Below are 21313 nucleotides of genomic sequence, written 5' to 3' on the forward strand. Positions count from 1 at the left end.
AAAACTAAAATTCAAAAACAAACAAACAAAAAAAATCAGACAAAAATCTTTACAGAAGTAAAACAGATTTGTGAGCTCATGGCCCAAATGGGTCCTATGCAGCTCAAGACTGAGGAGAGAAAACGGGTTCAGGAAGGAGCTTCTACAGAGCAGCTGACTCAGGCTCCCAGTTACCCTCTCACTTTTCCTGCACAGGAAACACAGGTACAAGCCTAAGAAGGAAGACACATCAGGGCCAAAGAGAAGGAAGAGTGTGTGTGCACGCACTCGTGGCATGGCATAGCTTCTGGAAGCTGGTTCTCTCCTTTCACATGTGGTCCTGATGCTCAAACTCAGGCTGACAGGCTTCATGGCAGGTGCCTTACTCTCTGAGCCATCTTTCTAGCCCAATGCTGGTATCTTCAAAAGTCAGATTCTACCAATCCCTTAGCATTTGGGGAATTTTAATATCAGAGGAAACACTTTGGAGAAAATGGTGCTCCTGTGTGAAATCAAAGCCACAACTTCCTCCTGGCCTCCCTGGAGATAGGCAGGAGCTTAAGCTTTAATTCCTAATATCTGCCAACCTACCAGTGTTGGGAGGTGGGGGCTTGTTATGAATCCACTTCACTACTTTGACACCATTCTGAGCAGTAGCGATGTTCACTCCTGGAATGCAGGTGATGAAATGCTCTAAAGGGACACCCCTGGGGCTTCCTTGCATGATTTCTAGATCACCAAACTCTGCAGCATAGCAATCTGGAAAGCTGAAGAGGGGAAAGGTTAAATAAAAATAATGGAAAAGGGAATGCAGGCTAACAGCAGGATTTATTCTGTATTTGTTGAGAAATAATGGCTGTAGTACTGGCCTCTGTGACACATTCTAACAGCTCTAGAAATCTCTGGGCAGTGTTCAGTAATAAGTTAGATAAAGCACTATAGGTTGGTTGCCCAGGCCACAAAGACTGGAATTGGCCTTTGTCTATGGCCCAGTGTACTCTGATGAATGATCCCCTCTAAAGCCTTGGAACCTGAACACAGATGAAATGATGTACTCTACTGGAACTTGTCCGAGTTTTCAATTTGGATGCACCTCTGCCCTGCAGAGAAGAAACTGTCCTCATGTTTGTTTGTGAAATTAAATATAAAGGCAGTTTCTTGTTGAAATACTGAGTGCATGAATCCATTTCTCAAAGCTTGAATCCCAGGACAGAGCCCTATTTTTTCTTTTTCTTCTTTTGTTTGTTTTTTTTTTTTTAAATCTATCCAATTCTTTTATTGTTGGTCTGCATTTTATTTATTTATTTATTTATTTTTTACACAGAGCCCTATTTCTAATCCTTCACTCAGTAATTAGGCAGACTGTGGGAATGACCTTACAACACTCTACTCCCAATGGCTATCATGGCTCACCTTAACAAAGGCACGGTGCCCTCATGGGTCTGGAGAAGACTATGAACTTGAGGTGCAAACACTTTCAAAGAGAGGACCACAAAAGGGATCTTGTAGGAGTCTGGATCAAATTCGTGTTCACTGCAGGAAAGACAGCAAGCAGTGAGCTGACACTTCTCAGGAGTGCAAAGCACCCCTGCTCACACTCTCTGGAGGATGCTGATGTACCTGAAGTCCTTGTTAGAGCAGTGCTGCCTGCAGACAGGTTCATGATACTCCAACTCTTCAAACAGAACTGGGCTGCAGTTAGTGGAGGAGCCATCATGTGACTGGGAAGAGCCCAGGGGGCTCTGGCGGGCCTGGCTGCTGGGTAAAAGGCACACCAGCCGCCCGTTTCCCTGTTCACGGATTGCAATCGTGTCTGTTAATTTATATAAATCAGACACATTTAACTTGTGTCCATACCTAAGAACAGGAAAGAGAGGTTGTCTTAGAATTGGAACTCAGAACCTCTGGAAGAACCAGTAAGTGCTCTTAGCCTCCATCTCTCCAGTCCTAGATTTTTTTTTTTTTTTTTTTTAATGTAGAAACACCTGACCGGTTTAAATAAAGCAGCATAGGATGGCTTCCCCATCTGCCTAAGAGTGCCATGAAACTACTGGGCTCATTTGCAGCCATGTGGCTCCCTGCCAGCTATAACAGCACTCTCATTGGATAGCCCCTTCCCATGTCAATGCTCTTAAGTGTCTAAGATGTAAGTTCTCTCAACACGTGTCACCCATACACAATGCCCTTTAGAGTACACTCCTTTCAAGAGATGTTCTCACCCACGCTGTCCTCCACTGTGGACCACTGTCCTCTACACCTCTACTCCTCGTGCTGTCTTTAAAACGCTGTGATAACTTGTACCTCATGGTGCTGAATGAGGACAGAGTGTGATTAGGCATGGGTGGGGCTTGGCCTGAGTACTAGCAATTCCTTCCTACCTCTCCAGGTTCCAATGCTAGTTCCCTACATCCATCAGGCTTCTTCCCTACCAACACCAATCCCTGGGGTCTCCCCACATGGGGAGATACCCATTATCTCTGTGCTCTCATTCTTTGGAGTTACTTTGGAGTGAAAATAACTGATCTCTCAGGAATAACATTTGCTCAGACTCCAAACCCCTTCCCTCCTGATGCTATGTCACCAGTTGCCTCCAAACCTTACCCTGCTTCCTCAGGCCCCTGAGATGCCCTGTGTCTGGCATTTTGTCTTTCCACATACGTTCCTTACCCCACCATCCTCATCCTTGGGACCTCGCTTGTTTCCCTGGCCTTCCATCCTCTCTCCTACCTCTTCTGGCCCTATCTGCTTCCCTGCCCATCACAATGCCTCTTCAGCAAATAGCAGCCAACATCTCTCACAGAGCCTCCAAAACAGCACTCCAATTCTCTGTATCAGGCTCCAATGTGCCCAAAACTTTTATGTCCCAGACCTAGCACTTACTGTGCCCCCACTCAAGCTTCATGACTCTGCTTCCTGTTTAACTGTCCCATCATGTTCCCAGATCAAATGTTTTTCACCTTTTATCTTACCATCTTGCTTCCTACCCAATACTAATCATCTGCTCCTGATCCAAAGGCACTTAAATTTCCTTCATCTTTTAAAAAAGATATCATTTGATGTGTACACATGTTTTGCTTACATATATGCCTATTCCCCACATGTGTGCAATACCCTTAGCGACCAGAAAAGGGCTTCAGATCCACTGGAGATAGTTATAGGTGGATGTGAGCCGTCAAGTGGGTGCTAGGAATTAGATCTGGGTCCACTGCAAGAGCAGCCAGTGCTCCTCCTACCTGCTGAGCTCTATCTCTAGCCCAGTGCTTCTCACCCTTCCTAACTCTGTGATACTTTAATACAGTTCCTCATGTGGTGACCCCAGCCCAGCATAAGTTATTTTTGTTGCTACTTCATAACTTAACTTTGCTACTGTTATGAATAATATGAATATCTAATATGCAGGATATCTAATATTTACCCTGTGAAAGGACTGCCCTTCAAAGAGATTGCTAACCACAAGTTGACAACCTCAACTCTGCACCCATCCCTCCGTCCATTTATTTAGTTTTTGGGAGAATATCTCATGTCTGGCCTTTGCATAGCTGAGTATGTCTTAAGAGACTTAAAATATCCGTGGCACACAGATTCTCAAAGCCCAATTGCATCAACACAGAATTGGGCCCAGTGCAGAACTTTCCCTCGTTTCTTCTCCTTGAAGATGGCTCTGACCACCATACATCTGTTCCCCTATTCCTCCATGCATGCAATAGCTCATTACTCGTGGAGTAACTGCCACAACCCCTGTGCTGCCTTCCTTTGGATCTCTGAAGCATTCTCTCTCCCTGAACCTCCTTTTCACTGACATTCCCTTTGATACACAGAAGAATTTGTGAGATTTTTTTCCTTCCTTCTAACAAACTCTTTGGGTACAGAACCACACCCTTTGCAAATCTGTATTTCTCCAATGCCTCAGCTTTTCATAATGCTTGCTGTGCACTGGACAATGAAGACTCTAGTAGTCCCTGTCTAAAGTACAGAGCAAGCTCACAAATACCATTCGAAGAGTAATAAAACTAGTTAGTAAAACAAAAAAGCTTAGCTTTGAAAACTGTGGTGGTTTAAATGAAAATGGCCCCGACAGGCTCATAGGGAATGGCACTATTAGGAGAGGTGGCCTTGTTGAAGGAAGTCTATCAATTGGGGGTAAGGCTTTGAGGTTTCAGAAGTTCGAGCCAGGCCCAGTCTGTCTGTCTCTGTCTCTCTCCCTCCCGCCTCCTCCCTCCCCCATCTCTTCCTCTCTCTCTGTCTCTGTCTCCCTCCCCCTTTCTCCCTCCATCCCTCTCCCCTCTGCCTGTGGATCTAGATGTAGAACTCTCAGCTCCTTCTCCAGCATCATGCCTGCATATGTGTCACCATGCTTCCTACCATGAAAATAATGGACTACATCTCTAGAACTTCTAGAACTGTAAGCCAGCCTGTAATTGAATGCTTTTTTTCCCCCTAAGAATTGCTTTGGCCATAGTGTCTCTTCACAGCAATAAACAGAAATTTGACTCTAAATTTGCTTAAAAAATTAAATAAAAAAAAAGCATTTGATTCAAATTGACAATCAGATTAGCACTATATCTGTGAGAAGTCCCTTCAGGATGAGCATAATAGTTTTTTCCATGAAGTCACCAATCACTGCTGACTATATCAATAGAATAATAAGCAGAACTTACTTCTTTTCATAGATGTCTATAAATTTAAAGAGAGGCAAACAACAGGCAGGTGCATCCTGAAGAACAGACATTGTTTCTGCACTGTAGGATAAAAGTCATGAGTTAGAAAAGGAACTACTCCTGTATATTACAAAGTGTGTGTGTGTGTGTGTGTGTGTGTATTTTTTTTTTTTTTTATTCCAGTTTCTCAAGAGACAGTGTTTCTGTGTGTAGCCCTGGAACTCCTTCTGTAGATCAGGTTGACCTCAAACTCAAAGAGATCCTCATGCCTTTATCCCAATTGCTAAGATTAAAGGTGAGGCCGCGCAGCCAAAGTATGTTTTTTAAAGGTTCATAAAATTAACACAATGCACATGCAGAGTAAACTTTCTAGTTTCTGATATGTCAGAGTTTGCTTTTCAGAGAAGTTAAAAAGAAAATAAAAAGGATTTTAGAGACAAGCCAATAAAAGATTATCAAGTCAGTCCCTGGGATTCCCTAGTACTTAGTAACATGACGTCCCACATCAGTGCAGGAGAAAGACATGTGGTCTCCTGAGGACAGGGCAGGGGCACACACTAGGTTTTCACTCAAATTGAAGGCAGAACAGCTTGAATTATCTCTTGCCATGTGTGGGTTATATATTAGATGTATGGGACTGGAATTCCTGCAAGTGATTGGACATGTATCTGCACACAATATCATCTTCATCATTCTTTACCAAAAACATACCAAAAATACTCATGATTAGCATGTAGCCACAGGATTAGAGGACTTTCCTCCATTTCTCTTATTTCCCAAAACACTGCAAAACCTGAGTATTATTTTATTATAAAGAAAACAAAACAAAACAAACAAACATCAAAAAAAAATCTTCACAACTTCAAATACTGTCCAAGTACAAATCAGAGAGAAGGCCCTTGATATCCAGCACTCAGAGTGAATTCTATTTCACTAGCTCCTCATAGTGGGAGAGCCAAAGCAGCACGAAGACTTGCTACAAACAGTCCCAAGAGCTCACACTGACCAGTCATCATTGAGACTGCACTAGGATCCCAGCCAGGATTTACCCTTTTCTGGCTTCTGAGCGTTACTGTAGGGGTCTATTAGTCCTAGAACCTGTTCTGGGCATGCAGTGTGCTACTTCACTCCCAAGGGCCTGCCAAGTTCAAGCTGTGTTTGGCTTTTAGATAACAACTTGAACAAGAGCCAGAGGGCAGATTTCAAGCCCTATCAATTCACAATAACCTTTATTGTATACAGGAGGGCTAAAAATGTGATAAACCTATTTATTATTTTCCAAACTATTTGTGGGTCAGTTGTTATGTCCTGAAGGGAACGGCTTAAATGCTGTTTTTTACCTTAGTAAAGAGAGTGACTTGTTGGCAGCTCCTGTGGACAGTGAGACCAGAATCTTCTTGCTGCCAATTTTATGCCTATGGAGGCTGTTCACTGCACAGATTGCTTCTTGCAGGTTTCCCATCTGCACAATGGCCTTGAGCTGGTAATCGGTATGGGGACTGAGCTCAACACTCTTGACCTACAACAGGACAAAATAAAACAGCTCTACCAGGATCTACCCAGAAACCTGTCATCTTCAAAAATGAGAATGAACTGTTAGGGAATATGTTAATAGATGTCAGGGCCTGCAAGAGGTAACTTGTCTGAATGAGGTACTGCAGGTGATCTGAGTGTAGGTGCTCTTAGCCTGGCCAGTCTGCCTGTATGCTCTGGCACATATAACTCAGACGCAGACTCAGAGACCAGGGTTTCTCTGACTCTCCAAAATACCAGGTCTATAAAAGGTACATTTTTTAGCAAACTGCACCGAAACACTGGGCTGGATATATTAAAATATAATAAGTAATAGCCAACAATTCCTTAAACCAGTGGTTCTCCAAATCCCTTTGGAGGACAAACTACCCTTTCACAGGGGTTGCATGTCAGATTATTTACATTACAATTCATAGCAGTAGCAAATTTACAGTTATGAAGTAGCAATAAGTAATTTTATGGTTGGGGTCACCACAACATGAGGAACTGTTTTAAAGGGTTACAGCATTAGGAAAGTTGAGAACTACTGCTTTAGATTTTTTTTTTTTTTTTTTTTTTTTTTTGTATTTCTGGATGTAGTTCTTAGTAAGTCCCTCTATCTATGACAGGCACTTCTCATGACTAGCTTCATTTTCTCTGGGGTGATGTCCTAAAAACTGTGCGTTCTATACTTCTTACAATACACAGAAGGGAAAAGGAGTTCAAACCTGCCCAACCATTCCTATGTCCTAGCTGAGGTTGTGTGACCCATTTGGCCCCCTGGTACCACCAGGGGTAAGCCCAGCAAGAACAGGAGTGAAAGGGGGGTTGGGGAGGAACAGCTCAGCAGTTAAGAGCCTACATCTATTACTCTTCCAGAAGACCAGAGTTCAGGCAAAGCATTCACACTGGGCAACTTAAAACCTCCAGAAACATTAGCTCCAAAAGACCTGACACCTCTGGCACCCACACGTATGTGCACAATACCCACACACAGATACACACACATCCACATAATTAATTTAAAAATACATCTTTAAAAAAATTAAAGAATGAAGCTGGGTATTGTGGCTTATGCCTTTAATCACATCAACTGGGAGACTGAAACAGAAGGATCTGGTCTTAAAAATGTGACCCACTCCCAAAAAATCCAAACCAATAACCCTAATAACAAGAGTGAATGTACCTGGCCATGCCTGGAAAAGGCCTCCTGGAGGAGCTGCTGCAGCTCCTTCCGGGACAGCCTGTAATCCACATTGCTGACCTGGATGTCAACACCATTTGCAAATGGGTCTGGGCAGTCAGCACCGATGCTGGGATTGGCAACACTGAAAGCAAGTGGCGAGGCTCTGTTTAAAAGATTTGGAGACATACTCCTGCAGAAAACACAGATGTGAACAGTTCAATGCACCAGGTTTAGCCAGTTCAGCTCTGTCTGAAACTACAGATAAAAGATTTTCCTATTTGATTTTGCAATGGATTTTATCTTAAACCTATGCTAATTTAGGTTTCCTGTTCTAAAGTACTATGAGCTGACTTCAATAAAAATTATTTAATCTCAAATCTTATTTCACAGAAACAGTTAAAGAAAAGGAGGAAATTTTGGAAGCCTTGCTCAACTAAAATTTCACTCCGGGCATTTTAGTCTTACAAACTTAGCCTCTAATGCTTATGTTAAGGTTTAACCTCCCCTGACTTACAGGGCCTACTATCAAGCGTAAGGCAGGCTCTGGTGTCAATTGTTACATGAAAGTATACATTACTTTCTGCAGTGATTTTTTTTTTATTATTTTTATTTTTTCTGAGATAAAGTCTAGTTATAAGGCTCTTGCTGTACTAAAATTCACTATGTAGAACAGTTGAACTCAATCTCATAGACATCTAAGATCACTGCTGGGATAAAGGTGGATGCCACTGTGCTCGGCTTTTCCAGTGATTCTTCACCAGCCATGCACAACAAATGCAATGTAAAAACAGGCCTTTATGGCAGACAGCAGCCTCCTACAAGCACCATATTAAGAGCAGCCAAAGCACATCTCAATTTGGCTTCCCTTAACACAAAGAGTGTAAGATACTGTGTATCTACTTGGTTATTTGTATTCAACATCTTGCCAAGTTAACACAGGCTGGCCTTGAACTCACTATGCAACCCAAGCTCATGATTCTCTTGCCTCGGCTTCCCAAATGCGGGGAACATGGACATGTGACACTATACCTAACCATAAGGACATCTTAACATCCTTCCCTGTTGACATGGAGTTACCCAGATTTCCAAATGGAGGAGGAAAGCTTTGCATCTGAATGTCAACTATGGTAACCTGCAGGGAGGCTCTGGCAGGGAGATGGCAGACCTGTCTCAACAACTAAGACAGTGACCTGTAACCCTCCAGCTGCATATCCACCCCATAGGCACAAAGGCTGGACTCACCTCGGAGACCAAGACTGAGAGGTGAGCAGAGGGCTGACTTGCCTTGAGGCAATCAGTTTGCTGAATGCAGATGGATAGCTCACTTGGAAGACAGTCTCCTCTCTCTCCTTCTCTACAGGAGAGCTGGAAACACTCCGGGAACTGAGGTTCTCTTTTCTAACAGGAGGGAGAATTTGAGAATAAACGTCACAGGTCTCCCATAATTTCACAGAAACAGCTACCGAGAAAGAAAAACTGGACATACTTCTGACTGTTTCTGTAAAGTGGCTCTGTCACGCCTGTGTTCTTCAGCGTGGGCACTGAAGTGCTTAGGCCACCATTAGGTAATGCTGCCAACCTCCCATGGCCTTGCTGCTGCTCACTGTTTCTGCTGCCAGTCTTTGACTCCATCCGGCACAGCTCCTTTAAAGACACAAGTGCAGTGGCCTTAGATCCTAAGTACCTCAGATGGGTTACATCCTATACCAAGAGTAAAATGCCCAAGTCCCAGCAAAAACTAAAATCAGAGGACACACAGAAACCAAATCTACCATACACTTCAAAAAGCAAGTGAGATCAAAATTACCTGTAAACTTTTAATGTTTGTGGTTTTTGTAGCAGATACAGAATGTGCCTGTAACCCTTTTCCAGGCATGGCTTTGGCACTGGGTGACTGTTCACTTGTGTCTTTGATGAGGCATAATTTTGTGTTCTTAACTTTTTTTGGAGACTTTGCTTTATCAGCAATTGCATTTGAACTCTTGGTTTCAAGGAATTCTCTATGTTTTGGAGTAAATGACACAATGATCCTGTTACCAAAGACATCTTCATTTTCCATTCGCTTCTGGGCGCGCTCTGCACTGTCTTGGTTTATGAAGCGGAGAATTGCACTGCAGCCTGTGATACTCAGCACTTTGCCACCACAGTTATCAGACAGGCGCCTAAGCCTGTTGCTGATGCTCTTGCCGTCTTTATTTGCTGGTAGGTTATAAACATAGAGCAGAGTGTGGCACTGTAAGCACAGGGGGAAAATGTTACTTTAGGTTTAGCCAAAAGGATATATTCAATTCAAGACAAGAACAAGTACTGTCTCCACTTCAGCTAATTCACAGAAGAGGTAGGGACAGCAACTTTGACTGGAAAGGGTAAATCTATTCAGTATAGCTGAATGTTGTTTCCAATAATCAGCTGGGCACAGATATACTAAGTGATTCTGTTTCTATACAATGTTCAGAAAAGACCAACCTAGAGACCAGTGATCAGCTGCCTGGGGTGAAAAGGGAACCACCACCAAGTGGCAGATATCACATGGAAACCATTTTAAACTGCAAGTACAGCTAAGTAAAATTAAAAACTAATGAGATGTATGTACATGTCGGACAACATCCTGTTATTCTGTGGTCAGAAACTTTCCAGATATCCTGGAATGTATGTATCAAGAAACAGGGCCAAGGGCCAAGATCCAGATGTTGGTGGCTCACACCTTTAAGCCCAGCACTTGGGAGGCAGAGGCAGACGGATCTCTCAGTGAGTCTGAGGCCAGCCTGGTCTACAAAGAAGAGTTCCAGGACTGCCAGGAGTGTTCCACAGAGAAACCCTGTCCTAAAAGAAAGAGAGAGAGAGAGAGAGAGAGAGAGAGAGAGAGAGAGAGAGAGAGAGAGAGAGAGAGAGAGAAAGGAACAGAGACACACAGAGAGAGAGAGAGATAGGGCTAGGTGGGGGTTGTGCGAGCCAGGCAGATCTCTGAGTTTGAGACCAGCCTCATCTACAGGGCAAGTTCCACAAGACAGCTAGAGCTACAGAGAAATCCTGTCCTGAAAAAACTGGAAATATATAAACAAAGACAGAACTGCAGGTTGGGAATTTAGCACAGTGGTAGAGTACTTGCCTAGAAAGCATAAGGCCCTGGGTTTGGTCCTCAGTTCCAAAAAAAAGTGAAACAGAACTGTGAAAATGCTAGGAGAATAAAGATAATTATGGAGAGGGCTAAATCTGGGAGCCACAGAAAAAAATCTTCAAGGGCAACAGCAAAATAAAGAGATTTGCTAAAAAGGGGTCTGTAAGAAGTCCAACCACAAGCAGATAGCATGTATTACCTGTCACACTGGCAAACCTTTTAAAAAGCATTCTCACTAATAAGAGTAGGAAGAGACACTGCTCAATGACAATAATAATCAATGTCACCTTCTTGGAAGACAAGTAAGACCTTGCCAGTGACAACGTACCCTGCGTGAGCTGCTGGAGATGGTAAAAACTGAGAAAGATGATGTCTAATAATAGGCAGACTGCTTAAACAAATCAAAGGCCAGCCATAGACATGCTGTCAGTTAGCATTCTTCTTGGTTTGTTTATTCATTCTGTTTTGAGATGGGGTTTCTCTGCGTAGCCCTAGCAGTCTTGGAACTCATTCTGTAGACCAAGCTGGCCTCAAACTCAGAGATCTGCCTGTTTTTGCTTCCTGGGATTAAAGGGGTGCACCACCAGTGACTTATTTTATCAGTCAGCATTCCAATGGCTAAAATTACCAGCAATTTGTCCACATGGAACTATACCCAAGTTATGATACTAAGTTAAAAAAAGACATGTAACTTTACAATTTTTATATAGTTTTAACATGTGGAGAACAATGCTGAACTATAAACAGTGGTCCCCTTCAGGGTAGGACTGAGATTTTGTACTCATGAATTCATTTCTGTATGCTGTTTTGGTTTTATGATGACATTACTTTTGTAATTGGGAACTTCCTCTTTACATGAGTTATGTTAATTAATCATGAATAAAATCTCTTCTTCCTATGACACCTAAAAATCAAATCCAGGCAAACACAACTTACTAAAGGGCTGGGATAAAGAACGGGGGGGGGGGGGGGGGGGGGAGAAACTGTCATTACCATTTTAGTAAATGAGAAAGCATCCCACACAACCACACAACTCCATGTTCAGAATAATTGATCTTTTTTTTTTTTTAACCATAACACCTCTTATATGGGCAAGCTCTCTGCCAAAATATCCCAACTAATTTAATGACATTTCCAGTTAGAAAGCACAAGACAGATAAAGAAGGAAGGTAATGCAGCTCCAGCCACAGGTCCCCAAAACAAGTACGGTGAGAGAAGTCTCAAAGGGCTGTGGTAGGCTGTGATGCTAATCCTTGAACCAGAGTCTGCAACCCCCAACTGTGAATCATCCCTCACATGATTTTAACTAGGGCAGACCCTGAGCCTACAGGCAACTGGGACTAGGGGCTGGGCTGGAAGACCGGAGCCCAGCCTCTGCTTTGCTGTGGTTACCAAGCTGCCTCTTTCCTAAGCACTAATTTCTACCTCCTTCTGTGGGAACTAGATGCTATCTTTTCTCCTTGTTTTTGATAGGGTCTCACTAATGCACCCCTGGCTGGCCAGGAGTTATACAGCCCAGATTGACCTGGAACTTTTGACATCCCTACTGCTAACTTCTAAATGCTAAGGTTACAGACATATATCACAAGTACTGGGTTGGACTGGGTCATTTATAAAATACACTTGCAACTGTAAAGTTATTAAATAATATGATAAAATACATTTAATGTATGGGGATGTCATCCACCTGGAACACCCACACTGGAGGTCCTTTCCACCGTTCAAATTTCCTTCAGAGTTACATATGCATTCCCCAAACAGTGTACACTTAGCTCATCACTGTGGCAATCACCATTATCCCAAATCAAGTCTAACAGAAATGCTGCTCCTGTATGTATGGTCTGCAACATCCAATGCAGGCATGCATGACAAGAAACACACTGAAGTTCTCAACCTGTGGATCAGGACATATCTAATGGACTAATGCTCTGAAACTGTAAGCAACCCCTCAATAAAATCTTTTATAAGAGTTGGCTGGGTGACCCTTGGTCCTGCTGGGCCCACTGCTTGGGATGAACACTGGGCCATAGTGTGGGTCCAACACCCCCTCCACCTCCATGGAACTTCCAGAGTCTGCTCTGAGCATGCTGGACCTGCCTATCCATGAGGGACAACCTTGAGGCCTCATTCACCTGATCTTTGGGGCCCATTGCCTGCCCTCTGTTGGAGAGCCCTCTGCAAGAGAGCTCGGATCATCCAGAGTTACAGACATCAAACTCCTGACCCACCTACACCCACCGGGAGAGCAGGGTAGAGAGAGAGAGACTCCACCTGCACCCACTGGAAGAAGCAATGGGAAGACAGCAATACACAAAAATACCTAATAATAGAAAGACCAGTATGACATCAGCAGAATCTAGGGACTCTACATCAACTAGACCTGAACATACCAAAGCAGATGAAGCAGAAGAGAACCACTTAAAAAATAACTTCATAAAAATGATAGAGGCCCTCAGAGATGATATGAGAAAATCCCTTAAAGAAACAGAAGAAAAAACAAACAAAAAATTGGAAGAGAGGAAAAGACCAAACAAAAAATACAAGAGATGAATAAATTTCTTAAAGAAAGTAAGGAAAGCCAAGAAAAAACAAATAGATGAAGGAAACAATTCAAATAGTTCAAGACCTGAAAACTGAAATAGAGACAATAAAGAAAACACAAACTGAGGGAATGCTGGAAATAGAAAAACTGGGTAAACGATCAGGAACTACAGAAGCAAGCATAACCAGTAGATACAAGAGAATCTCAGGCGCAAAGATAAACTAGAAGAAATAGATTCATTGACCAAAGAAAATCTTAAATCCAACAAATCCTTAACACAAAACATCCAGGAAATGTGGGACAACGTGAAAAGACCAAACCTAAGAATAAAAGGCATAGAAGAAGGTGAAGAAGCCCAGCTCAAAGGTGCAGAAAACATATTTAACAAAATCATTGAAGAAAACTTTCCCAATCTGAAGAAGGACATGCCCATGAAAATACAAGAAGCATACTGAACAACACCAAATAGACTGAACTAAAAAAAAAGTTCCCTCGCCACATAATAATCAAAACACCTAACATGCAGAATAAAGAAAGAATATAAGAGCAGCGAAGGAAAAATGCCAGGTAACATATAAAGGCAGACCTATCAAAATTACACCTGACTTCTTCATGGAAACTCTCAAGGTCAGAAGGTCCTGGATAGATGTTCAACAAATACTAAGAATCCACAAATGCCAGTCCAGGCTGCTATACCCAGAAAAACTCCCCATCACTATAGATGGAGAAAAGAAGATATTCAATGACAAAGCCAGATTTTCACAATACTTATCCACAAATCCAGCCCTACAGAAAGTTCTGAAAGGAAAACTCCAACTCAAGGAAATTAACTACACTCACAAAGACATAGGCAATAGATATTCCCAATTTACCAGAACCCAAAAGAAAAAGCAGGGCAAATATACTCACAATACCATTGCCAACAACAAATCTAAAACAAGAATTAACAATCAATGATCCTTACTTTCCCTCAATAATAATGGTCTTAACTCACCTATAAAAAGACACAGGCTAACAGAATGGATACGAAACCAGAATCCATCCTTTTGCTGCATACAAGAAACACATCTAAGCTTCAAAGATAAACATTACCTCAGGTTAAGGGATTGGGAAAAGATCTTCTATTCAAATGGACCCAAGAAGCAAGCAGGTGTGGCTATCCTAATATCTAACAAGTTGGACTTCAAACCAAAATCAATCAAAAGACACGAAGAGGGTCATTTCATATTCATCACAGGAGAAATCCATCAGTACAAAGTCTCAATTCTGAACATCTATACAAAGGCACCTACATTTGTAAAAGAAATGTTACTAAAACTCAAACCTCACATAAAACCTCACACACTCATAGTGGGAGACCTCAACACCCCACCCTCACCACTAGACAGGACCATCAGGCAGAAACTTAACAAAGAACAAAAGAACTAACAGAAGTTATGTCCCAGTTGGGTTTAACAGACATCTATAGAAGATTCCATCCAAACACAGAAGAATATGTTCTTCTCAGCTCCACATGGAACCTTCTCTAAAATCGACCACATACCAGGAAACATAACAACAGATACAAAAAAATTGGTATAGCCCCCTGTATCCTATCAGACCAGCATGCTTTAAAGTTGGAATTCAACAACACAAATTGCAGAAACCCTACAAACTCATGGAAACTGAACAATTCCTGTGTCAAGGAAGAAATAAAGAAATTAAAGATTTCCGAGAAAGCAATGAGAATGAAGACACAACATACCTGAACTTATGGGACACTTTGAAAGCAGTGCTATGAGGAGAGTTCATTGCACTAAGTGCCCATATGAAGAAAACTGAGGATAGTCACATTAACAGCACAACTGAAAGCCCTAGAACAAAAAGAAGCAAACTCACCCCGGAGAAGTGGAAGCCAGGAAATAATCAATTTGAGGGCTGAAATCAATAAAGTAGAAACTAAGAAAACAATACAAAGAATCAATGTAACAAAGAGTTCCTTCTTCGAGAAAATGAACAAGATAGACAAACTTTTATCCAAACTAACCAAAAACCTGAGAATTTTGAGGTCATACTCTGAAAACCTGTACGCCACAAAATTTGAAAATTCAAAGGAAATGGACAAATTTCTGGATAGCTATCACTTACCAAAATTAAATCAAGAACAGATAAGCAATTTAAATAGACCAATAACCTGTAATGAAATAGAAGCAGTCATCAAAAGCCTCCCAACCAAAAAAGCCCAGGGCCAGATGGCTTCAGTGCAGAAATCTACCAGAAATTTAAACAAGAGCTAATACCAATACTCCTCAAATTGTTCCACACAATAGAAGCAGAAGGTTCATTACCAAACTCTTTTTGCGAGGCTACAATTACCTTGGTACCCAAGCCACACAAAGACACAACTAACAAAGAGAACTATAGACCAATATCCCTCATGAATATTGATGCAAAAATACTCAGTAAAATACTAGCAAATCAAATCCAAGAACACATCAGAGAAATCATCCACCATGACCAAGTAGGCTTCATCCCAGGGATGCAGGGATGGTTCAACATATGAAAATCTATCAATGTGATCCACCATATAAACAAACTGAAAAAGAAAAATCATGATCATCTCACTAGATGCTGAAAAAGCCTTTGACAAAATACAACACCCTTTCATGAAAAAGGTCTTGGAGAGATCAGGGAGAACAGGAACATACCTAAACATAATAAAAGCAATATACAGTAAACCAACAGACAACATCAAACTGAATGGAGAGAAGCTTTAAGGCAATTCACTAAAATCAGGAACAAGACAAGGCTGCCCATTCTCTCCATATCTCTTCAATATTGTACTTGAAGTTCTAGCTAAAGCAGTAAGACAACAAAAGGAGATCCAGGGATACAAATTGGAAAGGAAGAAGTCAAACTGTCACTATTTGCAGATGATATGATAGTTTACATAAGTGACCCGAAAAACTCTACCAGGGAACTCCTACAGCTGATAAACACCTTCAGCAAATTAGCAGGATACAAGATTAACTCAAAAAAATCAGTAGTCCTACTATATGCAGATTATAAAGGGGATGAGAAAGAAATCAGAGAAACATCACCCTTTTCAATAGCCACAAACAACATAAAGTAACTTGGGGTAACGTTAACCAAACAAGTGAAAGATCTACATAACAAGAACTTTGTGTCTTTAAAGAAAGAAATTAAAGAAGATATCAGAAAATGGAAAGATCTCCCATACTCTAGGATATGTAGGATAAGCATAGTAAAAATGGTAATCTTGCCAAAAGCAATCTACAGATTCAATGCAATCCCCAGCAAAATCCCAGCACAATTCTTCACTGACCTTGAAAGGATAATACTCAAGTTTACATGAAAAAAACAAAAGACCCAGGATAGCTAAAACAACCCTGTACAATAAAGGAACTTCAGGAGACTTCACCATTCCTGACTTCAAGCTCAACTATAGAGCTATAGTCCTGAAAACAGCTTGGTACTGGCACAAAAATAGATAGGTAGACCAATGGAATCGAATGGAAAATCCTGATATTAACCCAAACACCTACGAACACCTGATTTTTGACCAAACAGCTAAAATTATACAATGGAAGGAGGAAAGCATATTCAACAAATGATTCTGGCACAATTGGATAATGGTGTGTAGAAGACTGCAGATAGACCCATGTCTATTGTCATGCACAAAACTCAAGTCCAAATGGATCAGAGGCCTCAACATAAATCCAGCCACACTGAACCTCTTAGAAGAGAAGAGTGTGAGGTACTCTTGAACAATTGGTACAGGAGACCTCTTCTTGAACATAACACCAGAGTAGCACAGACACTGAGATCAACCAATTAATAAATGGGACCTCCTCAAACTGAGAAGCTTCTGTAAGGCAAAGGACACAGTTGACAAGACCAAACGGCAGCCCACAGACTGGGAAAAGATCTTTACCAACCCCACATCTGACAGAAGGCTGATCTCCAAAATATACAAAGGACTCAAGAAGCTAGTCACCAAAACACCAAATAACCTTATTAAAAAGTGGGGTACAGAATTGAATAGAGGATTCTCAACAGAGGAATTTAAAATGGCTGAAAGACACTTAAGAAAGTGCTCAACATTCTTAGCCACCAGGGAAATGCAAATCAAAACAACTCTGAGATACCATCTTACTCCTGTCAGAATGGCTAAAATTAGAAATACCAATGACAGCTTATGCTGGAAAGGATGTGGAGAAAAGGAAACACTCTTCTACTGCTGGTGGGAGTTCAAACTTGTACAGCCATTTTGGAAATCAGTGTGGCAGTTCCTCAAGAAAATGGCAATCAGTCTACCACAGAACATGGCAATTCTACTCTTAGGCATATACCCAAATGATCCACATCCTTGTAACAAAGATACCTGTTCAACTATGTTCATAGCAGCATTATTTGTAATAGCAAGAATCTGGAAGCAATCTAGATGCCCCTCAACTGAAGATTAAATAAAGAAGATGTGGTACATTTACACAATGGAATACTACTCAGCGAAATAAAATAATAGAATCTTGAAATTCGCAGGCAAATGGATGGAACTTGGAAGAAACCATCCTGAGTGAGGTAACCCAGTCACATAAAGAGGAAGATGGTATGTACTCACTTATATATGGATTTTAGACAGAGCAAAAGATCATAGCCTACAATTCACACCACCAGAGAAACTAGGATACAAGGAGGAATCTAAGAGATTCATACAAGGTCCCTTGCAGAAGGGGAAAGGAACAAGATCTACTGAGCATACTGGGAGTGGGGGGTGGGGCAGTGAGTGGAGAGGGAGTTAGGAGAAAGAAAAGGGGAGGAGAGGAGAACATGTGGGATCAGGAAGATTGAGTCAAGGCATAAATAGATAAGAGCTAAAAGAGATACCATAATAGAGGGAGCCATTATAGGTTTGAAGAGAAAACTGACTCTAGTGAAATGTCCAGAGACCTACAAGAATGACCCCCAACTAACAATCTGAGCAACAGTGGAAAGGCTACTTTAAATGCCCTTTCCTGATAATGAGATTGATAGCTAACTTATATGCCATCATAGACCTCTCATCTAGTAGCTGATGGAAACAGAAGCAGACACCCACAGCTAAACACTGAGCCAAACTCCTGGAATCCAACTGTAGGAGGAAGGAGTGATAAGAAAAGGGGTCAAGGCCAGGCTACAGAAACCCAGAGACTGCTGACCTGAACAAGGGGGAGCTCATGGACCCCCAAACTGACAGCTGGGAAACCAGCATTGGACTGACTCAGATCTCCTGAACATGGGTTTCAGTTAGAAGGCCTGGGCAGTCTAAGGGACCTCTGACAGTGGAACCAGGATGTATCCCTGGTGCACAAAAGGACTTTGGGAGCACATTCCCCATAGAGGGATATTCCCTTAGCCTAGAGGCAGGAGGGAGAACCTAGACCCTACTCCAAATGATTTGACAGATTTTGATGAGCCATCCAGGAAGGCATCACCCTCCCTGTGGAGTTGGGGGGAGGAAGGGGATGGGAGGCAGAGGGAACATGGATTGATATGTAAAATAAGGAAAAAAAGTATATGAAATATATGTATGAAAGAAACACACTGAAAAGCAAAGCCTCTGCAGCCTGCTACAGTTTGGGAAGAAATCACCTGAAAGATGCACAATTGCTCTGATTATCTGTAGCCAGACACACAACAAGTGCATGTGAGTTTTTACCATGTCTCTACTCATAACACCTGAGAGCAAAACAACTCTTCTTCCCCTGTGTTATCCATTTGATATACGTAGCTTTAACCTTCAGGACAATAGCACAAGTGCCTATCTCTGAGACAAAGCCACAAGTTTGTTCTCTAGGCAAATGAGAAAAGCATTAAAAGAAAACTCACCCATTGTCTATTCAAGACAAGAATCTGAGGTTTCCAAGCTTACTTAAAACTCTGACCAATCTCTTACAAAGGATAGTACCCCAGACCTAGTGACCCTTGCTGAGGGCTGTCTCTCAGCCTCTAAAATCTACCACTAGAAACCAGCAAAGGCAGCAGGAACCCACTCACAGGGATCTTCGGTGGTAACCTGGGAGGTAAATCGGAAATGAACTCTTCAAATCTGATCAGCTCATTAGCATGATGCAGCAAGGCTTCAGAGGCTTGGTTTTTATGCACCAAAATGATGTGGAAACCATGCCTATGCCTCAGGTCACTGAGTTCCAATGCAAAATTGACATCAGCTGAAAGAAAAGACAAGTTATTAGAAACACTCCAGAGAAAGCCCCAGACAGCTAGTGACACACCAAGGAGACAGGCAGGCCTGGCTCAGGCTCAGTCACTCTCCTCTTTTTGAACAGGACCACATTTTCTTGTGAAGAATTAATATGGCAGAGTAATCATATCACACACCCAAGCCGTAGCTTCATTTTAATATTAACAAGGATCAGCTCTCAACACATTGGGGAGATGCAAATCTGAAAATAATTCATCTTGATTTTTTTTAAGTTATAATACTGAGGGAGGGGGACCCCTCCCCCCCAAAAAAGACATTTTATTGAATAAACTGGCCCTGCAATATCTCAGAGAACATAAGAGTCAGACTCTTTTTTTTTTTTTTTTTCTTTCTTTCTTTCTTTCTTTCTTTCTTAAATTTCTCAGACAAGTGCTCACTAGGCTGGCCCTGCACTCCTTCTACATACTGAAGGCTACAGGCTGCAGACTTCGCTATTTTCCTAAACAGTTGTCAACAATCATTACTGTATACCCTGTATTCACCTCTCTGTGGTTCTCTGGTTTGTACCTTTCTGGCAGTTCCCATGCAGTGATTGTGGCTGAAACTAGCAGGTGTTTTGACACTTACTTGACACAAGAACCACGGTAGCTGGAGCAGTGTGCGTATTTGCAAACCTTCGAAGGCTCTGACGGAGTTTATCATCAGCAGCATTCTTTGCAGTAGCATTTATGTGAGCAACGGTTACCTGTGATCATTCATCAAAATGGTCATTGAGTAAGACCCGGGGTTAGAAAACTGCCACACACTTGGTCCACATTTTGTTTTGTTTTGTTTTGGTTGGTTGGTTGGTTGGTTTTTGCTTTTTTGAGACAGGGTTTCTCTGTGGCTTTGGAGGCTGTCCTTGAACTAGCTCGTGTAGACTAGACTGGTCTTGAACTCAAAGAGGTCCACCTGCCTCTGCCTCCCAAGTGCTAGGCTTAAAGACGTGCACCACCACCGCTTGGGTCCACATTTTTTTTAAAACAAGGTGTAAGTGTTTAGCCCAGGCTAGCCTTAAACTCTTGATCCTCCTGCCTCAGCCTCCAGAGTTCTGAGATTATAGAAACGCACCACAACACCTGGCCCCTAGTGAATAACACACAAGTAAAAAAGCTCTTCAATTATTGCTGGGAATGGGGAGGTTCCAACTGGCACTCAATAATTTCAGAACTGGTTTTCCATGTAAAAAGTAGAGAAATTATTATCCCATCTCATTTCTAATTGCTTTTGAACTTCTTTTATCCCCCTTTTAAAAAAGAAGAGGGTAAAGAAAATCAAATTCCAAGTCATCAAGCTTTCCATGACACATTCTGTCCACAACCTGCAATGTGGGGTTCATTTTATCACCCACCTAAGTCATCTACTGTCTTCACAAAGCTGTCTCCAAGTCAAAGTGCCTCAACCACATGTAATTTTCATTTGGATTTGATTGTGTGTGTGTATTAGAATATATAATATGTATTTGTATGTTAATATACACATATAATTCTAAGCAGAAATATGGAACAACAATGGCATTATTTTTCTAAGAGCCAAACATTTGGATTCTATCTTTGGCTTTACAGCAGACTTTGAGGTCAGACAGTCTTGACGTAAATTTTGATTCGGAACACTGTGAATGGTGCATGCCTTTAATCTCAGCCCTCAGAAGACAGAGATAGGTAGATCTCTGTGAAGATTAGCCTCATATAAATACCAAGTTCTAGGCCAGCCAGGGCTATCTGGTGGGACTCTGCCTCTAAATAAATAAATAGTTAATTATTCCAGGCCTGTCACTTATTGGTATAAGAAAGTGGTATCCCTTCTTAGAGCCTCAATTTCATCTGTAGACTGCAAATACTACATCCATTCTATATGCCTGGCTCAGAAAGCAGAGATGAAGCTGAAGCAGACAGCACACACAACCACTACAGTGCACAGCACCAAGGTTACAAGAAACATATTGAAAGATCAAATGTGTACATTTAAACAGTCTAGGAAAAACTGTGTGACTTTCATTTGAAAAGCAGCATAAAAACAATGACATCACTAATTCAATCTATAATTGGAATTTTAAACAAAACACCCCAAGTAATCA

General features: G+C 41.7%; 1 protein-coding gene across 2 annotated transcripts in view; it reads right to left on the reverse strand.

The window, feature by feature from the left end:
• Window positions 1-21313, reverse strand: part of Marf1 (meiosis regulator and mRNA stability factor 1) — a 50134-nt gene that overhangs the window by 17456 nt on the left and 11365 nt on the right. For both annotated transcript variants that reach the window (XM_051206712.1, XM_051206711.1), the window contains exons 6-16: window positions 19825-19942; window positions 19032-19204; window positions 9143-9568; window positions 8822-8979; window positions 8578-8733; window positions 7336-7525; window positions 5978-6156; window positions 4638-4718; window positions 1600-1836; window positions 1393-1512; window positions 571-746 (exon numbers count right to left, since the gene is read on the reverse strand). In XM_051206712.1, the coding sequence (XP_051062669.1) occupies window positions 571-746; window positions 1393-1512; window positions 1600-1836; window positions 4638-4718; window positions 5978-6156; window positions 7336-7525; window positions 8578-8733; window positions 8822-8979; window positions 9143-9568; window positions 19032-19204; window positions 19825-19942 (2014 nt within the window). The remainder of the gene's footprint in view (window positions 1-570; window positions 747-1392; window positions 1513-1599; window positions 1837-4637; window positions 4719-5977; window positions 6157-7335; window positions 7526-8577; window positions 8734-8821; window positions 8980-9142; window positions 9569-19031; window positions 19205-19824; window positions 19943-21313) is intronic.

This window comes from Phodopus roborovskii, unplaced genomic scaffold (assembly GCF_943737965.1).
Source record: "Phodopus roborovskii unplaced genomic scaffold, PHOROB, whole genome shotgun sequence".
Taxonomy (NCBI): domain Eukaryota; kingdom Metazoa; phylum Chordata; class Mammalia; order Rodentia; family Cricetidae; genus Phodopus; species Phodopus roborovskii.